Raw genomic sequence first — 23,674 nt, 5'->3', positions numbered from 1 at the left:
ACTTGCTGCTACTCCTTTCCAGCTTAATTTGATCTTGTTCCTTAATTCTGACAGATTGTTTTTAATTTTCCCATCTGTTCCATAAAAATCTCAAATGATTGACTCTTAGGAAAAAATAATGTCTAATAGCTGAGCCATTTTTAATGAGAGCTGGTATGAGTTGTTTAATGAGACATGCTGAAGAAGGCAAGCCAAAGGAAAGACTGGGCCTGGAGTGGTGGGTGTAAAGAAAGGTAAAAGGCATATGTATCCTTCAGGAAGTTGCTGCCATTTACTGTAACTTTAGCATTCGACCGCTGCTGTCTCTAATTTCAGGTATTTTATTTATTAACCACAGTTAAATTTAAAATAATAATTAAAAAAAATATCAGGGGAAAGAAATTTCCCCTTGTTTTTAGTGCTTTTTCTGCCCTCAGACATTACCACTTTGGGGAAAGTGGTAAGAAAAAAAAATTGGAAATGGTCAAAGAATAATACTTAACCTAAAAACCACTTTAGGCTCTAATTTAACTTCAGCTCACAGCCCACACCATAACTCCCAGATACTCTACTCATCAGAAAGAACCTCCGTATGTGTAAACAGAATGAATATTCACTTCCAGTATCTCAGAAGGCTAAAACCTTTGCTTTACAATTGCCTTGAAATGACATCTCCTGGGCAGGAAGCTATCAATGTGCAGTACAGGTCTTTGAGAATAGCAACCATGAATATAAATGTTAACATCTGGGCTTTTCCTTTCTGTTTTTGTCTTTATATATTAGAATAAACATTAATATTATTTTTAATAATCTTCAAATAGCAGTTTCTCTGGCAGTCTGTGAGACTTTATAATTAAATCAGATAGTGAAAATAAATATACATCTCTTCCACAAGGAAAGTTGAGAGTTTGACTAAACTCTGCAAATATGCCATTGTTAGTCTAATCTATTGTAGAATTCATAGAATAGTAAATGAACTTTGCGATTGCATACAGTGAGGCATAACAAATGAGAGAATGCTACCGTGGTAATGAACATAACATACACTTGTTTTTGTGGGTTTTTATAGGATACCAGCCTAGGAAAGAGACTTTTTTCTGCATTTTTTTTACCAAGTAAAATCTAGGAGTAATTTAACTGGAAGAGGGAGTGGGGAAAATCAGTACTCTACAGTTTTTGAGCGTCTTTGAATACTTGGCCTGTCAGGTCCAATGGCATATCTTTCAAACAGCCAGGGGGATGGGATAGAGATTAAAATGTGATTTTTAAGACACAGAATGTGTTAGCAGTTAAAACTGCTTCTAATCTGAGTTTGTACACATTTAGACTTGGATGGTGTCTGTTTTAAGGCCCAAGCGCAGCCAGTGGCCATGAATAGGAGATGCTCTGTGCTTATGCACAGAGAAGTCTCTGGTTGTGATTGGGACTAGATTGTGCCTAAGAGTTTGTCTATCCTAATCTGAGACTGATATGAGGGAAGAAAATATTTTTATTTTAAAGAGTTTTTTCTTTTTGTTACTCTCCATATCCCTAGAATTGGTGTGGATTTTTTTCTATTGGGGTGAAGGAATTGATTGTTAGGTTACTTTGTTTGCATGGAAGGAGACAAAAGTGACCTAATTTTAGATCAATTCTCTTAGGCTTTAGCAACATGACCGATTACCTATTACTCTTGATGGATTTTGGACAAGTATCTTGTTGCACTGTGGCTTTAGTAGTAAATAGTAATAAATATGTATTTATGTAGTTAAAATAAAATTCACAAGATGTAAGTTTAATAGTGCTGCATTAATGCTTCATAAAGCAGTGATCTTTGTTTTTTATCTTCTCCCTTAGTGTGTCGATCCTGATCTTTAACACTTCTCGGCAGTGCTTTGTTGTGGTGAAGCAGTTCCGCCCAGGTAATCCTCTTTTTTTTAGATTTACTTTTGCTCTCTAGTGAAGCAAGCTATTAAGGGCTTAGCAGTTAAAAGTTGGTGCATCTGTGGTGACAAAATCTTTGTTCCATATTCTGTTTCTTTGTATTATAGCCCATGCTTTTCAGTAGGTCAGAATTTCTAACCAAGGAAATTTCCATTACAGATGAAACAAATGACAAGGGTAGCCTGATGTTCTGCTTTTGGGGTTAGTCATTGCCCTCTTTTTGATGAAATTGCAAACAGGTTTATAATGAGCATGCTTGTATTTGAAGTTTCATCTTGACCTGTCTAATATGCAGTAGGCAGCTTATGTGCCAAAGCACAACAGTCCTTTTTTTAAAACAAAAAGTAGTAGTTTATGTATTATTGTGCATTATATACTTGGGAATTTAAATAAGAAAACCTCAGGACTATATATACATTTTCTTCGATCCATGGAGATTTTTGTTTTACGATATATTATGAATTTAAGGTAGTATACTTTTTTTTTACTTTTTGTATCAGTTATTTTAATTCACAGTATTATTTACTTTTCAAGGTTAAAAATGAAATATGTATCCTCTGCATGTTAATTAAAAAAAAATCACGAGATATTTCACTGACTGTTGCTAAGAGACCATTTCAAGACTGTTTGTGGTAGACTTTATTGGAAACTTTCTAGGGTAGTGTCATCCTGTCCTTATCAATAATGATTGACAGGCTGTTCAGTGTTGTGCAGCACTGTTATATGGATAGTTCATGTTTCCCGTGCAGCACTGTTTACTATTATAGGGAGAAAGAGTTTATCTATTTATTGATAACGCACTGTTTTCTATTTGCCAGCCAAATAAAATAGCTTGTATATCTGTTGCCCTCTTTGAGGCAGTCTTAGGCAGCTAGACTGCAGAGGCTTTTCACACACATGTATATATATCAATTAATAATGGACTGTGAAATACTCCCCAGTGCTGTGAGGACACAAAGCAGTATATGATGTAAACCTTTGTTTAGGAAAACCAAAGGCAAGCAAATGAATAAGAACCTGTAAAAATAACCAATATTTTTTTTTCCATTAAGGGTATATGCTTAGATTGTGCGGAGGGGGTGGGAGGATACAAAACATGGGATATAGGTCTTATAGTAACACAGACATGTCCATTATATCATCTCCATGGAAGTACCAAACCTGCTAGAGAGCTCTGCCTCAAAAGACTGGATTATTTTTGGTATTGTAAACAGAGGCTGGAACTGTTCAGAAAGCTGGCCTTAGGGACTAGTGGTCAGTTAGACATCCCATAGCAGCTCAGTGATTGCAACCATGCCTGTACATTGCTCATATCACTATAATTGTGTATCCATTACCTGGTTATTGTCTGCCTTTATTGCCTGCCTGGTGTTTCCACAGAGCAAAAATTAAAGCCGAGACTTTTCTCATTACTTGCGCCTATCAGGATCCCACCAGGAAGACAATAACACAGCTCTTTACTTGTGAGCAAACAGCTGCAGCTCAGTCACCAGGCACATCCCTGGCACACATGGTTCTTGACATATGTGCTTGCCTTTCCTTAGGGTGTGGTTTTGTGGTCAATTTTTGCCCATTTAAGTCTGTGCTGTTTCTGAAGGCAGCAGTCCCTCTTCATACATGCATTCCCACCTCGTCCCCGTTGACAGCGCAAGCCTTTATGCAGCCATAGCAGAGGTCTGATATGGCTGAAACAGATAATTTTTTATGCAGATTAGCTAGCTGATCTGACCGGTCATAGAAAGTCCATGCTGGCTTGAAGGGATGACAGAAGCACACATCTGGGGTGAGGCAGAAGATAGGACCATACTTTTTGGTGGCACTGTGGACTTAGGTCATCTTGAATGATAATAAAATTATGCATTTGGAAAGAGCAGAGAGAGATGAAAAATTACATATATATCTCAGTAGTTTCCATATCAGATCTTCACACATGACTTATTGGCTGGGGTCCTGGGCAATGCTCATTTTGGTAGTCAACTGACCACACATTTTCAAATATAATTAAATAACGTGTTCCTGGGGAAGGCTAGGGTTGGTACCTATAAACATATGCTGTATTTTTTTCACTGTAAATATAATGACCATTCAGTGGATTGTGGTGTTTGTTTTTTCAATGACTCAAAATAAACAGCATGAAAGATTTGAGTCATAAGCCATGTTTTGTTTCAGGAGGTACTAAACACCGGTGCAATCAAAGAGAAACCAAAAGTTTAAACAGAAACCAGTGTGTTCCCCAGTCAGCTAGATCCCAGTTACCCCTCCAAATCCATACTATTGTCCCTTTGTCTTTCAAGAAAGCAAACAAGTCTCTCTATATGAATCACCTGAAAAGGCTGCTTTGAATAACAGTTATCATCTGATTTGACTAATTCTGTCTTACCTTTGTCCCAGCTATGCAGAGGGAAATTCGAGTACATCAGTTCTGGAGTCTCTGCTCTGAGACTCCTTACAGCTGAGTGGCTCCCAGATAATTAATCAAAATTCTTAATAAGCCCTACATGGTTGTCTGAGTCCTCATTGCACTGCTGCTTATCACTGGTATACATCTGATGATGAAAGAGATTGCCCTGTGATGAAATGGCTGTTCCTAACCAAAGTAGCGTAAGCCATGGGAAGACAAGAGAGCGATCAGACACATGACTAGAGGTGGATTACTCTGCTGGGAGATGAGTTCTTGATTCTAATATCTGCTCTCAAAACTGTTTATGCATTTGAAGTAGGTTGACAACAGAAATAGTTCTGGGAGAAGGAAGAGGAGAGTCGCAGGTTTCCATCTGAAGATCATGCTTTAGCCAATAGGCCACAGACTTGTATTCTGTCCGTTGCTGTATCTCATCTGGCTCATCAATCTTGCATTCAGTTTTGCAGCTTCAGGAGAGGTGTGGGGGACCCCTCTGTTCCCTGATATCATAGCATACAGCTTGGTGTTCTAGACCTTCCTAATTCATGAACGCTATGAGTTTGAACCTTCCTCAGCCTGGTGAGAGTTGGGGAATTTTTACTCTGATTCCTTGGTGAAAGCTCTAATTGTGGGACTCTTATGCAGAAATGGCTGGTACCTTTTCTTTTCTTGAGAAGTTGAGTATTTGCTTTGAGTGTTGGTGTATGCCAGGGTATGCTCTGAACAGGACTGCTGGATTGTGTCCTTCTGGGAATGTAGGGTTTGATCTACTTGGAGCCCAGTTGTGCTGAGAGACAAGTAGAATGGCAGGTGCCAGCTGGAATGACAGGATGTGTTTCAGAGATTCAACAGGCTTTGAACAGAGAGTTATTTTAATGACAGTTTCATGCTTCAGTACCTACCATCTACCTACACCCTCTTTTGGTGCCTGAGTCCTTTACTGGGATACATGTGTTACTCCATTTTTATTTACTCTTAGGGGGATGTTAATACTGAAGATTCATTAGACTCTTAAGAGTCTTTTATTTGGCTTAGCTAGGAGAGATCCTGAAAGTAGTTGTCGTTTATGGTGATTATCACAGCTTTTATAAGTTTTTGGAATTAGGACAATATACATCCTCCAAGGATCTGTCCCTCAGGCTTTGCATGGAATAATTTTGTTCCTCCTTGCCACATTTAAAAAAAAACAAAACTGTGAGCTCTACTCATGCCTTTCAAATAAGAAATAGAGGCTCCTTTCCTTAAATGTTTGCATCTTAAGGGTCCAGATGTACCTCCTGACAACAGCTTTAAAAGTCTTAAGTTCTGGACAACTTTTTGGACACATTTCTGCACATTGTGGTTTGGTTTTTTTTAGCCAGATCTAGGCAGCTCCCTTCTCAGTGTGCTGATCTTCTTACCCTGTACTTTCAAGGTGTCTCAACAAGCGTTGTAGCAGGAGCCTAGGCAACAAATTCTGGGGTACAGATTCTTCCCTAGAGACCAAGTGCTTAAGAGCAGGTCACTCACTGTACCTTTATGCTACAACACTTTTTTAGGGCCCTGGTTGTATATCGCAATTTTAAGAAATAATGAACCAAATCCAGTAACTTGAAGAAGAAAATTGTTCTTTAAACTCAAGCTCTTTTATGTACCAGTTCTATAAGATTTGGAATGGGAAATAGAAAATAAGCTCATTTGAAAATGATGTTATGCATGTATAAAACATTCATGTAAAATATTTTAATTTGATAAAAATAATCTCAAATTTTAAAACAGTTTTTATTCTTGGTGTTTTATAACACTCTGGTAACTACAGTAACTTTTCATTAAAAGCAAGGATAGACATGAGGAAATTTCAAAGAAGAAACAGATGGAATTATACCTGTAAATTAAAGTTGTAGTGATCTGGAATTGTCAATAGTAATTCATTGTGTATTTAAATGCAGTCCTGCAGGTCTTGCTTCGGCAAAACTTCCTTTGACATCAGCAAAAAGTTTTGCTTAAATACAGGCTAAAATATGTCAATTGCACTTTATTTAGGAGTGCATTACAGTGGCAGCTGTTTGTAGATTAATTCAAAACGTCTTTTTCAAATTCCACACAGGAATCTATGCAAGGAACTATATGTTCAAAAGAGGATTTTTTTTTTCTCAAACAAACATACATGCTTTTCATATCCTTTCTAAATAACAGCTGAGTTGACAGGCTGAAAGGCTCATCATTGTGCACATGGTACATAATGTACAACCCAACTTCCTTGCAAAATAACTGCATGGTTTAAATTAAATCCTGATATCCAGACTGCCCAGCAAATGGAATCTGTTGGGAGCTTCTGGGATGTAGACTTATGGGATGAACTAACTTTTTTTTTTTTTTTTGGCAGTGTGCATGAACTAATCCCAAATGATGTAAGCAGAAAAATGTTTAACGATAATTCTGCAGATATGGCAATAAAACCTTTGTTTTCTAAAATTCTAATTTCAGTGTGTCATAATTTTAACAGACAACTTAGCCGACTTCCTTGCCGCTCTCAGGTGCCCTGTGGGTTATAAATTCCCAGGCAAAATTTGTGCTCTGTGTCTTTTTTTCTATTTATTATGAGTACAGTCAGAAAAAAACTATTGTTTCTTTTTTTTTTTGTATTTCTTTAAGCTGTTTACATGTGTGAAGTAGAAAGGCAATGTCCTCAAGTCTTCCAGAATCAAGACAAGGAGAACTTCTGTCATCTAGAGGATCCTTTACCTGCTGCAGTAGGAGTGACCTATGAACTCTGTGCTGGCATTGTAGACAAACCAGACCTTTCTTTAGAAGAAATAGCACGTGAGGAAGTCTTAGAAGAGTGTGGCTATTGTGTTCCTGTTACAGACCTAAGGAAGATCACCTCTTACAGGTAAATAGCAGTAAGTTAACACTCCTAACTATATTGTTTCAAAGACAGATTTCTGAAGTGGCTTAAATGTAAATTAATGTTTCCCATTTAAGTCATGTCTTGGAGAAACAAAGGACATATGGAAGTATATGAAAAGTGTAATCTTCAGAAAGTGAGAGGAGTATTTCCAAAGATGTAACAAATTACATCTCAACTCATAATTATGCGATGGAATTCCAAATAAGAATTAGACTATTGTGATTTGTTCCAAAGACTACTAGAGTCTCAGCTGCATTGGAAAAAGTTCATAGAGCTCTTAAGAGCAGAGTTTGTTATGGTGTTAGAAAATATTTTGTCAGAAACTGTCCTGCTTTACTGTATCAGGCTTTTTCCATCTCTGATTATTATTATTCTGATTAACAAGAAAAGCTGCCCAAGATGGACTCTGATTTTCCATTAATAGAGCTCTGCAGCAGCATGACAATTTGCACCATTTGATCTCTTTGTAGTTTCAGGGCCATAAAATATAAACAATTAAGTTTTGTGAATTGGACAGTAATTAATGTATGGGGTTTGTGGCTTGACTGTGAAGGTTTTTACATGCCATTTATTGCAGGGCCTTAAAAATCTATTGAAATAGATATTAACATGTATTAAAATATACATTAGGAGTAAAGGGAAAACCTACTATGAAAGAGGAAAAATACAAAATGTCAATCATTAAAAAAATCAAGAGAAATTTTGCACACATCTTTAATCCCATTATAGCTCCTTCCCACCCTGTAGTATTGTTATTCCAAACATATGTATTAATTTTACAGAGAAAGCTGCAGGTTTTTTACTTTCTTCGTTTTGCTTGACATCTCTGTTGAACTAGGCCCTGTCATTGGTTTTTAATTTGTGAATTGAATACAAATCCACAGCTGTCAATCCTGGCAAATGTTATTTCCTGCTGGATTAACAAGCAATGCTTTGGGGGGCGTGGGGGGGTGAATCACAGGCGCTGTCTCTTACAACTCCTTGAAACTAGATTAAGGGTTTGTTCTGCTGAAAGAAAAAGTGCTTTCTAGGTTTATGAACAGAAGCTGTCCATAGCATTTTGTATGTTGTGACATTGATGGACGATAGCATGCAAATACACATGTGCACACACACACACACACACACGTATACATGTATAAATATTCAGTTTTGACATGGAATAGATACAGGCCCTTTTTTACCCAAATACTATATTTAGGTGGCTTTGTGTTGGACTTGCTATGTTCTATATTACCAAGTGAATTTGATTCTAAAGTTTTTGGTCTTGCTATTGACTGTGTTGTGTTCTTTTTCTGTTAGCCAAAGAAAGGAAGATCTGTCAGGTCCATGAGTATTTGATGCAGAGAAAGGAAATAATTTGTCCCCCTATGGTCTGCTAAGAACATTTTTTGTAAGAGTAACAGGTTTTTCCAAATTGTTTATACGTTCATTCATGCTGTGACTGTCATACAAAGCTTTGACATAAAACGTGACATTAATGCCTATGCAATCTGTTAATGATTACAGTACCTTATGTAATTTTATTATGATCTGTCATCTCAATGACCCATATAATAATTGCTTTATATTATTTATTGATCCATCAGGTCTGGGAGAAGCCTTAGAAAACAGAAATGGAAGGCATTTTGAGAGGATCTTGTCTAGACAATTCCTCTTACAAAACTGAGACTTAGCAGGATCTGAAATGTTTCTGATAAATGCACATCCTGTGCTTTCTCTAAAATCTGTTCATTTCATAACCTCTCCGAGCATTCTGTTTCAAGTGTGTACCTATCTTTGCCTTAAGCCTGTTTTTTCTCATGTCTTGTCTAAATTTCCTGTTCTTCACTTTTAAGTCCATGACCTATTACCCTGTTCACAGTGGACATGAAATACTTCTGTTTACCTGCTGCATATTTGTTTGAACATGTGCCCTCTTGGCTTTATTTTTGCCTATGCAAAACTATTTTAGTTGATTCAGGCTTTCTCTTCAGACAATGTTTTCTAGGTATCTTATCATTTCTTCCGCTGAACTCTACCTTCTCTTCATCTGGTGTGCATCTTTCTTAGAAACATAGTGCCCAAAGTGGAATGCAGTATTTTAGCAGAAGCTGTACCAGTATCAGAGAGAGTGGAAGCATTATTTCCCTAGTCTTACAGATGATTTACATGCTGTAGTATGATGTTCACCTTTTTTGCAGTGGATTATATTGTTGACTTATGGTCTACAATGCCTCCCCAATCTCAAAATTATTTTCAGCAGAACTGCTGCATTGTCATTCACTTCCTGTCTGTGCTGTTTGTTATTCCTGCCTAAATACAGAACCTTGAAATTGTCTTTACTGAATTGCATCCTATTTTTCAGACCATTTCTTCAAGTTATTGGGATGATTTTGACTTCTAGTATTCATCTCTAACTTCTTTTAAATAATCTATCCCAGCTTTGCCATCTGCAGTCTCTGTCTCAACATGCAAGTCCTAAAACAAAATACTGAATTATATCGAATCCAGGATGGTCCCCAGTGGAATCCTATTTGATGTGTATTTCCAATTTGATCTTGTTACCACTCCATGAGTACTGTTGTCATACTAGTTTTGCACCCGTATCATAGTTTCGTTTCTAACTATATCATGTTTTCCTAACTTCTTAATGAAATGAAATATTGCATAGAGTCCAAATCCTTAATAAATTCAAGTCATATTATTTGTTTTGCATCCCCTGTCCACAAGACCTTTTATCCTATTATAGCTGAAATTAGTTTGACTGCACATTTTGTATTCTTGACAAATCTCTGTTAGCTATTGTTCCTTGATGCAAATAAGGCCACATGAAAAATGTTTGTATAATTCATAATTATTAAGATTATTACATCTTTGTAGATAAAAACTCAGAATTGCATGCACATCAAGACAACTTCCATACAAGCAAGGCTTTCTGTGTCAATGCACCTTTCAGTCTGAAAGCAGGGAGTTGTCTTGAATTCCTAATAACATCTTTTCTGGAACTGTGGTAATGAGAAGGAAATTGCCTGCATTGAATAAAAGCAGGACTTGAGCTAGACCTGATGGAAGGATATGAAAAGGAGAAGACACATGAAATATAAAGGGAGAATTGGTTTCAGCTGTGAAGGTAAATACGGTTCTGTAGTTTAATGGATTGAGGAGGAGAGGGCACTAACAATGTGTAGGGACAATTTAGACTAGGGGAAAAAATGGAATGGAAGATCCTGAAATAGAAATAGGAAGAAGAAATGGAGCAACTCTGCAGAGAAAAAATATGCAATGAAAACTAACGGACTCAGAGAATATAGGTTCATCAATGTGGAGAAGTGTACCCTTTAAAGAATCTTGCATTCAGCAGTTGAAGCAAGGTACTGGTTTTTTTAGAAGTTCATGGTTCATCACGTTGGTCAGATGGAATTCAGATATCAGGTGAATCTAATCATCTGATTCAGGTCCATGTATAGTACAAAGTAGTAACTCTGAAAAAATATCCCAAGAGCAACACTGGATCACTCATATGTCCCAGCAGAGTTGAAACTCTGGAAATGAGGAAAGTACTTAGACTATGTTTAAGCTTAATTTCACTCTGCTGACAAGTAGTAGGTGCCAGTAAAGACTGGAGGTAATGTGAAGATAGCATTTTTTCCTGATAATAATGGGGCCTGTACCGGTGGGTTTGGGGGTTTGGGGTTTTTTTGGGGGGGTGATGGGGTATGTTGCAGTTCTCAGTTGATCAGAAAAGGATAATTGCAATACTGCTACAGTATGCTTAAGCTCTATCAAAGCTCTTGCGACATGATGCTGATCAGGTAGAAGCTGGACACTGAATTAAGCAGATCTCAGACTTACCCTGAATGATCCACAGAGTAACTGGAGTTGAGGAGGAATCAGAAGCCAGGTGTTGGGGAATCGACACTAGCTGGGCAAAAGTCTTAGGAACAAGTTGTTCCAGCAACAAGAGGACAGTGTGGAGTGGCTGAGTGAAGGAGACTGGGACTGGGGGCAGAGCAGGAGAAAGACAAACATTTTAAGAGGGGCTTGACTGGAGGAGGTCAGAGGAATCAGGCATTGAAGAATCGTAAATATCTGTGCCTATTACAGAATACTGCTATCCAGAAGCTAGATATAAATGAGAATGGTTTGTTTTGCTGTGTAGATGGAGACAGTAATCATTTTGAAAAAAATCTGTATTGTTGTTTTCACCCCGTGTGGTGAGTTTCTCCTTCTTAGCATACCTACACAAACTGCTACTTTGGTGTTTAGCACATGGGTAAGTAACCTGCTATTTCTTTTCTGTTTTGTCAGCAGCTGAACTGCTTTTGGAGGTTTCATCTTCTGTTATGAAAGTTTTGTCCCCCACTGTTGCATTGAGTTCTAGTCAACTGTATGTATGGCTTTATTCAAAAATGGCATAGATGGTTGGGATGGTAGATGAGATTTATCTAAAGGAGCCACGTAGATCAATAATAAAAGGAAGCTGATACTATAGTAGTATAATCATAAACTGAGCCTTAATGAAAATGATTGTTGATGAAACTTGATTTTTAACAGCCCTAAAATAAATCTGTGAGGTTCCTCCAGTTTTATGTTCCTAAATGTGAAATTTTGTAAGTGAACAAATCTTTAGACTTACTCATAAATCAGATATAAATAATTTTTTTTTTTTCTATCATGGTATCCTAGCAGTTTCGGTTTGAATCCTATATGGTATTCAGCTGTGAGTTAGTTTCTTAGGCAGAAGTACTTCCAGCTATCTTCCTTGAGACTTGTTTCTTTGCAACAGAGGGGCAGGGAAATATATTGTTGTTACTATTAAATATGTTACTATTATTGTTATTGCAACTTACAACATTTTCTATTAGTTCTTTAAATGCTTGGTCTTCTTGAATATTTATAAAATGATTTGGACTTCAGTGATGCATCACGGTATCAGGATAAAGATTACATAGTTTGTGGTTCAACTTCCTTTCCCCTTCCTTCCATCTTTCTTTTCTGTCAGAGGTTGTAATAAACAGATGGGTATGAATTGGATATAATCGGAGCTGCAGGTTCTAAGCCCTGCTCTGAAAAAATCAGATGGATTAGTTTAAGAGCCTAACTATTAACACAGGTACTTTAATCTTCATACATTTGAAATTTTTCCAAAGGTATACAACAAAGAAGAGTATTCACAGAGTTAATATTGGATGTTCCAATTACTGTGCTATGGTTATTAGCCACTGTGCAATGAGGTAAAAATGGTTTGTATTCATAGGTTATTATGTAGAAAGAATAATGGTCTTGAAAATGTTGGAGTGCATTATAATTAGAAAGATCACCTGCTAGTACACCTGTTGGATGATGGCATAATGTAATATAATTTTATGTTAATTACTTCTATGCTTTTTTTCCCTGCACCTGCTGCTTATAGTGTCAGAACTGTACAAAGGTCCTAAGAAGTGACAATAGGAGCTGCATGTCATTGTTCATCAGTTTACATGCTGCATGCCTAAATAGGTCTTGATTTCAGCACAAATAGCAGAGATTTCTGTTGCATTTATTTATAAACATGTATTATATATTCACTACGTTCCCAAAGTCTGCATCCAGTGATTTATATTTTATAAATGGATATATTTCATTTAGGAAATTCACATTAACTATGCCAGATTACACTCAAAAAACCATATTTCTGTGTTGATAAGAACAGCTAAATGTTGATTGTTTATATATTTTATATTTATTAAATATTAAGAAAAGATGAGAAATTTAGCTTTTAATTGCTGTGTATCAGAAATCTGAGTTAAGCCATTGATTAAGTCTTCTCAGTGATAAGTCAATTTGTATTTGTTTATGATAAAGCATTCCCCATGTTTCAGCAGAGCAGTAGATTATAAAATACTCTTTATTTTTTTAAAAGCATTTTGTCTGTTCCTTCAAATTAAAATATTGAATATAATAATGTGTTTGAACAGATGAGAACCTAGGCATGAGGGGAGAGGAAAGCTAATCTTGATTACATGCTTTGCATTTTGACCCTGCTTACAAATGTGTGCATGCGTGTACACACACACACATACACACACACACATTGTTCAAAGCAGAAACTCGCTGTTACTGAGCGTAGGCAGTCACACAAGGTGGACTGAATCTCAGCTGTGACTTTTAGGTACTACTAAACAATTTTTTAAGGCAATAAGATTCTGTTACCCACTTGTAATCAAAAATATTTATGTAATGTAGCTTTATAGTTATGGACTTAGATATCAAATAGCAAAAAGTCCCATTTTGTCATCCCTGTTGCTTGTGCTACATAATTCCGCATAGATTTAGTAAAAGGAAAGAGATAAACAAAGGCTTTGTGATAACTACTATTGCAGGGCTTCAAAAGCAGATTGGAGTAACAGTCTCTCCCTTGTGTTTTCCCTAGTCTAAGAGGGAAGTAGATAGAAAATACTGGGTGGGAGGTGAAGAGAAGCACTTTGCAGTTCCGCAGAGCCTGCATCTCCGCTGTGCTGTTACCTGCAAATGTGTTGCCGACAGCTTTGAAAGCCATACCATGATTTGATCACAGTATTTGAGTGTTTTATTTGAAATGCAATATGGGAATGCATCATACAATCTTGTTAGGATGTGTTAAACTTATGTTGAAGTTACTATTGTGATAAAAAACATAACACTTTCATATCCTTAATTTGGCATGTTTACATTCGTAGAATTGTTGTCAAAGGTAACAGAGGTTTCTGACTGTCTCTGAAAAAAAGCTAAAAGTTTAGTACTAATAGATTTCAGGTCTTAAAAGTCTCTTTCTGTTGAAGCTGCAGGGTTTGTGAGCTTATGCCCTAAAGATTTGACAAAGAGTATTTGCCAGCCATGTAGCTGTAACTTGAAGCAACTATAAACTTCTCAGAAGGAAACTGATCCTCGTGATAGAGACGCAGGAAATCAGAGCTGTGTTTTCTATAGATCATTTGCATTTGTCCCACAGTGGTGAATGAGAGTCAAACACTGTGCAGACACATCAAAATATATCTAGATCAGCCAGCTAGGTCAAGCCAGGCTTAGCAGGTCTGGATCGGTATAAGCCATGACATGCCTAGTTCGGGCAACATGGTGCTAAACCTTTGGAGTGAGACCTGAAACCCTAGCTGTCAACGTGGGCCGGTGCTGCGAGTTCAGATCTTGCTGGCCCTCACCCAAACCAAGCCTCTCGTGTACTAGCAAGGGGAGACACCGTTGTCGGGAAGGTGGTTTTCCCAGGGTGAAACTCATCACTTCCATTACGGGTGTGCTGACCCCTGTGATTTCCCCAGATGCAAAGCTAATGAATATCGTTGTAATCTGTTAATAGGTGACTCATTTGAGACGATGGCAAAAGCACTTTATTTGTACTGTAAAATGCTAGGGACAGGAAAAATATTTCACAGACTGCGTATGGAGGAAGAAGGTAGCAAAAAGAAGAATATAACCATGAATAAAGGCACGTCAAAATTCTTTAAACATCATACACAGAAAGTGCAAATAATTGTGCAAGAGGATAGCAGGTTGTTAGGGACACATAAGCCTGAAAACATACTGAAAACATAAAGGCAGCCTGTTGCTTCTTTACCAAACCAACCTTCTTCTCCCTCTTTACTCTCTTTTTCCTCCTGCCCCAATACCCAAAATCACATCACTAAAATGTATACATATTTTTAAAGGGTATGTGTTAAAACACTTTATTATTTCAACCAGATGGAGACTCAGAACTGCTTCAAAGCAACAAACCTGCTAACTTGGATTTCTGTAAAAATCGAAGGTACAAAGAGAAATGGAATGTCAATAGTGCTCACGTTTTGACAGTTTTCTGAGAACATGCAGAGTACAAGAATATCTAAGGCTAAAAATGTTGCGAAAGACAGCAGTAGGCAATATTGGAGAATGTTTAATTTAGTAAAGGGCATTCATCATGGATCCATGTGAAAATGATAAACTGACAAAATAAGCCAGAGCAGACAAAGAATTATCACATAAAAAAAGATACAAGAAATAGATCTGTTTTATGAAGTAAAGTACATTCCTCTCTCTGTCAACCTCTTACTGAAACCATTGAAATAGGCATGAAGTAACACAGTAAAAACAGTCAATATATGCATAAATAACATAATGTAATAGTCTCCAAAGTCAGCCATCTAAATAGCAAGGGGTTATAAGTAATCTTAGAAATATTAAATGCACTGTTTTGGAGGGGGAAGAGTAAACTAGAATAACATGAAAATTAGTAGCCATACCCGTTGATCTTACTTTATGCTAGTTTGGAAGTTTTTACTAGTTTTTAATGAATAACTCACCACAAAGTTACGCCAGAAAAAGATAAATAATGAAATAAGAAAGAATGAACAAAATGAACATGTGGCCATGTCCAGCCTCAAATACGTATTGTCACAAATTTTCCATTGATTTCCGTCACAAATTATATGCCAGTATATGTGGAGGAATTGCCACTTATAGTTGGGGGCAACTTTGGGCAACATAACAAAGGAAAGATGTTGATGTCCAGCACTTTCATCTTTTCAAGTGTATTGAGCAGTCACTCTTGATGTATTTAATTCAGAAGCAAAGAAACACTGATTTAGTGGAAATATCATATGAGTAAATAATATAATGAAATAATAGCATATTGAAATCGCTCTGTTCTGTTTGAACTACAGAGGCAAGAAACTGAATCTTTTATGGTGCTGCACCTCAGGAAGCAGTTTTCTTTTACTCAAAAGAAAAGATGCACGGAGAGTGAGCTCATGTAATTTCCACAGCTGCAGCTATTTCATAAGTAAAAGGTCATGAGTGGTATAAGAGGAGATTATGCTGTAAATTATCAAGCCAGAAAGGTTTTTATAGAAGGGCTTTCTAAATAAAGATTGTATGTTTTTTGTACATAACCTTTAGATAATATCAAGCTGACGTGTATAGTCCATTTCAGAGCATTTTCGTTCTTCAACTATAGCTCTGTACCAGTTATATTAATATGAGAAACAGATCAGAAGGGAAAGGAATGTATTTTGCACCTCAGCTGACCTGTGTTTTCCTTTCTGTTATTTCTTGGGTGACATTCAATATGAAACAAACTTCCAGGATTGTTACTAAAAAACTAAAAATCCTTTATACCAGTTGCAGGAGGTGGAGCACACAAGATGAAACTGAGATTTGACACTAATCAGAAATGATGTAACATTAAATGTACTATGAATAGTGCTGTGTTTTTTCATAGTGCCTGTGGAGATTAACAAGCTTCATTTTCCATCTTGAAGATTTTACAGTCTAGATTAATATTTGTTTTTATTTCTTATTATCAATTACAAAAAAAATCCCTGAACCCCAAGTGTCCTGTTCTTTTGTAATTACTAAAAATATAATTCTTCTAGAAACAATCAAAGAACATGTATCACTATAGATAAAGAAAAACATATCTGGATCTCTGGTTGATAAGGCAAAATAAAACTGTTTCTGCCTCCTCAAAAAAGAAAAGACAAAGGAAAAGAGGGAACAGAAAATGAACAAACAGTGTACTACTCCATCATGAATGCTTTCTCTCAGTAAGGCTCTTTCTAATGGACAGAACTAGGATAGCGAGGAGTTAGAAGCATATGGGTCAGTGGTCAGTGACAGAGAACAAGGTGAATAAGCTGGGGGCAGATTGTTCACTGAATGACTACAGCTTAAATGGCCAGCAGTGATGGACTGTGAAATAGGTCTGTTTGCTCTTAATCAGTATTTCATTTCCACTGTTGTTTTTTTTCTTAATGTTATACATTATTGATTGATAATACCAAGAAAATATATTGTATTTAAACACAAAGGGAGTGTAGTAACGTGTGCCATCATCCTCACAGCAGAAAGAGCACTGATAGCACATTAGCATAAAAAATGGCATTCCAACTTTTGAGAGCTGGTTGCTGATAGCAACTTGATGAAAAATGACTCTACCTTACTTTTATAATGAGATTAGAATGATTAAGCCAGCATGGTGAGCCCAGTGCGCAACTCCTACTGCTTTCAAAGACTGCGTTTGTGTTGTGTTGTCTCCTGGTTGGAGCTTCAGCTGTGGTGAGATGAGTGGCAGCATGCCTGACAAACAGCGTTATTCTTCCAGGCAGCTTCCCATTAGAGAAGGAGAAAGGGAGTGTGGCACAGGGGAGTCCTGAGAAGGCATTTGATCTAGTGCCAGTGGCACGTATAGTCTGTGGATGATTGTCAGCTCTGAATGGCTCTTTTATTGACAAACCTTCTCTGACGGTCACCATAATAAGATACAAATACTAAGGACAGTGGCTGCAAAAAACAGGTCCTCAGGGAGAGTAAATACTAAATCAGATTGACTGAGAAAGGAGGTCACATGTGGAAGAGAAAGGGAAAGCTGTTAGTCTAGTCTCTTGCTGCATGCTAGTAGGTCACGTTTTGCTGGTAAAAGCATGTATCAAAAAGTAGTACAGACACTGAAATTTAGCGATGAACACAGAGTGAAGGAAATTGCATACCGTCATTCTAAGCTCTTGGAAGTGCCAAACAAAAGTACATAAGTTTCTCTAGCACTTTTCTGACAGATATGGGAATGATCGCAAGGGAGTGAAGTGACCTGCCCAAAGTCAGAGTAGTATTTTTCGGAAAAGAATTCACTTGTTCACTCCCTGTTCTGTGTCTAAAAAAGAGTGTGTGTTGATGTAGAAAAACAGCTTCAGTAACCAGTATTAGTTGTCCAACCAAAGTAATTCCAGGTGTTATTAAAAAATGGAGGGGCAAATGATGAATGGCGTGTGAATGGGGTGTGATTCATGTTGCATTAACTGAGATAGTTATCTAGTGATAGGGTAAGCATGAATATACACCTTAAGATCATAATGATGCTACAAATCTTAGAATCCTATACATGTATAATAATATAGAGACTAATTTTTCAGCTTTCCTGATTCATAGCTTCAGTGAACTTTGGATCAGGCTTCATTCAATATGAAAAGTCACTTCTAATCATGTGAAATGAAGAAGTTGCTATTGCAATGTAAATATTTTCTTAGAAGGACCGAGTGGATTATGTACTTATCCCTTATTTAAAAATACCTAAATGAAATAGTTCTAAGGAAATAGAGGATTAACAAATAAGTACAATACACAGCAAGCTGTCTAGCCGAAGAAAGACTACATAATTTAAAATATCCTCAGCTAAATCCACTGTAACAAATCTAGCTGGGAGACTGAATTACTTCAGAAACGTGTGCTTTTAGAGTGGTCCATTTGGGTCAAGGCTAAAGTTCAGGAAGGACAGAGAAAGACTCTGAGGCTGCCTTTCTGTTCTTGTACCTATCCAGTCCATGAGTAGAGGACTCCAGCTGTGAATGGACATAATCTTCTTAAGAATCAAAAATCAAAATATTTGTGTAAAAACAAGCAAGCAAATGTAGGATTCAAATACCCAGTGGAGTTTCATTTTGTTGTTTGTAGATCTCTGTGGATCATGGTGTGATCTGGCTCTCACTGAGATTAGCTGAAAAAGTCTCTCAACTTCAGCATACACAGAACTGTTCACCAATTCAAAGACTTTTTTTTTTACCTCCTCCTAAACTAACATTTTTCCAGAGCTGCAGAATATATTCAAAGATGAATCCATTTCAAATGGAAATGTATTCAAAAGATGTTGATTCTTCTGCATGAAAGTTGTAATCAGTTTCTGTGTTAACAAAATTGCATTTATAGGTTCTAAACATAGAAATTAACAGAGGGTAATGACATGTATTTTGGCATTGTGTAGGGGACACAAGTTAAGGATCCAGGTTTCCATTCTTAGTTCCTTGCTAACTTCTTTTTATGTAAACAAAAATTTCCTCTCTACTTTTTTCCAGGTCTGGAGTTGGTGTGACAGGTTCTAGGCACACCTTATTTTATGCAGAAGTAACAGACCAGATGAAAACTGGTGAAGGAGGTGGCCAGCCTGAAGAAGGAGAGCTGATAGAAGTTGTAGAAATACCTTTAGAAGACTACATGAAGTTTGCTTTTGATGAGAGTCTCCCAAAGACACCAGGTGTCATTTTGGGCTTTGTGTGGTTCCAAAACAACATAGCACCCAAGCTACCAAAAACATAAAATCAAAGCACCAACAATTTTGAGAAAAGCTTTCCCATTATTTCTGTGCGTACAGAAAACTGCAAGTCTGCCTGCCTTGATCAACTCAAATTACCACAAAGGGAATCTTTCCAAAAATAAACTTTGAAGCAAAATTAGAAGTAAAATCCTGACCCTATTTCCACCAGTGGCAAAACTCTTACTGGCTTCACTGGGGCTAGGATTTGTCTTGGAGAGGCAAATGTTGATTCCCACACAAAACCTAAGTAAATGTGTCCAGTGTTAGCAGCTCTCCCTTTTTGTGGCACTGCTCTACCACTGTTCTGCAGAGATGCTCAGAGCCTCAGTGCGGCTGCTACACAGGCCTGTCACCGTGGTCTGTAGATACTGGCAGCTGCTTGTTCACTGTAGTTCTCATAGCTGGGGTTTGGGGAGGGGGTGTTTGTTTGTTTGTTTGTTTTTGGCTTGGGGTTCTTCTTCAACCATCAGACCTTAATAGTCAAATATCCTAACTACATACCTGAATTCTGCACAGCTTTCAGGGAGGAACTTTCTCTGTGATGCCTAGCTCCTGTAAAGAAAATGTTTGCATTTCTGAACGTGCAGACCTTTATTTCATAAGCAGACAGAAACATATTTGTAAGCTGTTCTGCTAATGTGTCATTCTGACAATAGACCAGCTCTAAGACTATGTATTAGAGTGTATTCCAACTGCAGCGCTGAGCACCAGTGATGGGGATACAGGGATGAATCATGGGGGCTACCACTGGAACACATCTCTCTGTTTTATGGATAATCCTTGATTAATTAGATCAAACTTTGTCCTCTAGAGCAGGACTTGAGAGGCCAAAAATCTTTTCATTTGATTGTGAGATGACTAGTACAAGTCCTTTCTTTGAGATGTCATGCCTCAGTTTCTTTATTGCTAAAATGAAAAGAATAGGACTTACTCCTCAGGTAAAGCTTTTTGAAATCTAGTGATCAGAAGCGCTTTATTGAGAGGTTTTATTATCATTTGTGCAGTTTACATTGAAGCCTGTACAACCTGCATAGATGTACTGAGCAACACAGTTTGATTCAATAAGTGGTCTAATTAGAATGTATATTATATATTCCATCAGCATAGTTTACATGTAGACTGTCATATGAAACTGTTAATAGCATGAATGAGAGAGAATCAAGTCTGGCAATTTAATTATGCACTTGTTCATGTTATTCACTCAATTAATATTAATTAATATGACATTATATATATAGTTTGTAGAACTGAGGTACTATGTATTTTCAGGAGACAAGTACTGGGAATGTGCAACCTTTCACATAGCAACTGGAATAAATTCAGTACAGATCAGCTGGAACTGATTGTATCCAGTGGCTGATTTGAAATTGCTGCAGTTTGAAATAGATGTATACATTTTAAAAAAAGGCCTTTAAAACTGATACTTAGTGCTATCCTACTGACAGTTACGGAGGAAAGCTCATTGGAAAGTCACTGGAGAAAGAACAGTCTCAGTCCATGGGAGTCAGACACCTTTTATGAAAGTTTAGACACATTTACATTGAACTATGCCTGATCTGTGGATGAGTCAAGGGCTGAGTTATCACGAAAAGTAAATTAATTTTGTCTGTCTTGTGTATTTACATTGGAAGGTATTTTAAGGCTGGGTCTCAGCTCCTGTGCGTCTTTACAGTGTCTAGTACAATGTGTCCTGATTGCTGTTGAGGCCTTTAAGGACTACTAGAATATGAATAATAAATAATATAAGTATGATACAGGCATTAATGTCTTTTATTCCAGGCTGTAGTTGCCAGAGTATCTATTTGATTCCATCAAAGTTGTCACACAATAACTTTTGAGCTGTTCGGTGTCAGGCTAATGAGTGTGTATGTATATAGTCAAAAGCTTTTCTACTGCATAATGCAGTAATTCAGGGGGAAGAAAAAAAAAATCTTTCCAAAATGACATTTCTTTATTTATACTCTTTGCTCCAAAATTACAAATGGACAAAATGTCTCCATTTCTAATTAGGTTCTTTGTGTGTTGCTGAGAGTTTTCCCCCAGTCAGACCTTCCCTCCCCTACTGGAGCCATAACCTGAAATCAGTACTTCACAAGATACATTCACATTGCATTTATGACCTTGGTGAGAGCACAAAGCTTTGACCCAGCTATGTGGGCGACAGGTATTCAGGGTGTGATTCATCTGACTAAATATGCCTTTCAAAGATTAGTCTGTCTAGAAGTGCCTTCAAATCTTGGCACCTGCATTTAGTTAGGACTCATCAGACCACCACCAGAGGAGACAGGTCAGCCAGTGCTGGATTGGCTGTGCCACCACACACCAGCAGCCTTTGTCTTGGACGGCAGGCTGCCCGGCCGTCACAGGGAGAGCACATCATCGCACCCAGCCCATGGTTGCAAAATCACTGTGCAAATCACACACTCGGTGCCAGCAAGTCCTGCCCTGGCTGCATGTCTTTTTCTGAGCTGGACAGTTTGAAAATGCACATAAATGTCACCCACACCAAGGCACTGCGCCTGTCCCTCTGTAACATACCATCCCTTCCCAAGATGGGGTGTGTTTGGGGGAGAAGGGCCAGGGGCAATTCCACACTCACCAAAATCTGGCCCAAACTGCTTCAGTGTCTCAAGCGGTCCAACAGAGCTGTAGGTTTCTCCTAGGCAGCTCTGCCATCACACTGTTGTTTGCAGCTTCTAACAAACCATGGATGACCCTCAAACGTTTCCTCCACCACCCCATAACACATTTCTGTGGGTCTTATGCACTAGCATCAGCTAATTCTTCCTTCTCCGGCTTTGCCTTTACCCCTGCACTGTGGCCTGAGTAACTATTCTTGATGCATTTTATGCTTCTCTTCTGAACCATCGGGTCAATATGTGAGCTGGGCAGATCTTTGGCATTTCTACACAATCTAGAAGACCTCGTGTGACAATTTGAGAAGCATTGTCCCCCACCTCCCTAATCCATCCCTCCCAGGAAGCTGGTCTATTTGACAGACACCTGGAAAACCCCAGGGGACTGTGGTGGCTCTCAAACCTTTATACTCCAGGGGAAACTACACGCAGGTCTGCCTTCCAGACTTCTTGCCAGGCATGTCTCCAGCAACTACAAGTGGACAAGCCCTGCAGAAAAGCTTCTGAGAATAAGAATTTGTGTCATTAGGTCTGTTTGTGACACATAAGAGCGACTAAAGTCAGGTCTTCTGTTCTCAGGGTGCAGGAGGGACTGGGGGAGTTCAGGCCAGTCTCCCTCATGTTCACTCCCTGATCACAGCCTTTCTACTTCCCAACATATTGAGATCTCTGAGTAAGGATACAGGATTTGAAAATAGGGCATCAGGGACCACTACTCTAACATCAAGCCTGATAATATTCATATCCATAGGAGCAAGAAGCCCTCAGTGCCAGTGTGGCTCATCTCCCTGCCTCAGTCTGTCTGAATAAACAATGGTTTATTCCAAATGATTTTTAGATATTTCCATGTTCTGACACTTCTACTTAGAACAGAAAACCAGTGACACCGGGTCAGACCAAATGTCCATCTAGCGCTGTACCCTGTCTCCATCCATAGACATTAGCAGGTGCCCAGAGAAGATTAAGAACTGAGCAAATGAGCAGTGATACGTTTCCTAATACTCCCCCAGGCGCCAACTATTTTCAGCTCAGGAGATTTGTAATTCTCAAACAGAATCAAAACGGTTTTGGGTTTCATTTCAGAATCTGGAAATTTTCCACAGAAGTGACAATGATGCAATATAATAAAAGTGGTACAAAAAACAATGTGGTATCTGGCATTTTGCTTTTCAATATTAAAAATAAAAGTGTCTTCATCCTTTTTCTTTTCCTTCTTACCTGTTAATTCCTATGGTGATTTTTATTAGTAGTTAGGAAGGTTTGAAAATGTGGGAGGAAGGATTTGGACTGTTTCAAAACAGTAGGTGATTCATATATAAATACACAACCTAATAAATAATAAAACCTATTCATATATAAAAAGATACCTATCCATATATATAAAGATACCTATTCATATATATAAAGATACAACCTGAGCAATTCAGATACCACTTCTCTCATCAGAGCTCTTTTCAAAGATCGTAATTAGAACAAACCTGATATACATCTGCCAAATCCAGGCAGGAAAAAGTGCTGCTACTGGAATCTTTCAATCACATCTGCATTTTAGATGCATCCTTTTCCCATGCTACCACACATACATCTGTGGAGAGCAAACGTTTCAGAATGAAACAGAGTCCCCCTTTGCTTGTAAAGAATACTGACTCCAGCATACAAAATTCTTGTCTGATCTCATCCAACCACCCCCATGAGATCTGTGTCTTTTTTTTTTTTTTTTTGAGTTCCATTGATTAGTCCGTATTTTAAAAAACACCCTTTACATCGCTCTA

General features: G+C 37.7%; 1 protein-coding gene across 3 annotated transcripts in view; it reads left to right on the top strand.

The window, feature by feature from the left end:
- NUDT14 (nudix hydrolase 14) overlaps positions 1 to 21,018 on the top strand; it is a 62,862-nt gene extending 41,844 nt beyond the window's left edge. For all 3 annotated transcript variants that reach the window (XM_067295641.1, XM_067295642.1, XM_013940834.2), the window contains 3 exons: positions 1,816 to 1,880; positions 6,938 to 7,175; positions 19,028 to 21,018. In XM_067295641.1, coding sequence (XP_067151742.1) covers positions 1,816 to 1,880; positions 6,938 to 7,175; positions 19,028 to 19,268 — 544 coding nt within the window. In that variant the 3' untranslated portion in view covers positions 19,269 to 21,018. The remainder of the gene's footprint in view (positions 1 to 1,815; positions 1,881 to 6,937; positions 7,176 to 19,027) is intronic.
- Positions 21,019 to 23,674: the final 2,656 nt, after the last annotated feature.

Source organism: Apteryx mantelli, chromosome 4, assembly GCF_036417845.1.
Source record: "Apteryx mantelli isolate bAptMan1 chromosome 4, bAptMan1.hap1, whole genome shotgun sequence".
In the NCBI taxonomy this organism is placed as follows: Eukaryota; Metazoa; Chordata; class Aves; order Apterygiformes; family Apterygidae; genus Apteryx; species Apteryx mantelli.
Note: the sequence above shows the minus strand (reverse complement) of the source record. Positions and strands in the feature narration are given on the sequence as shown.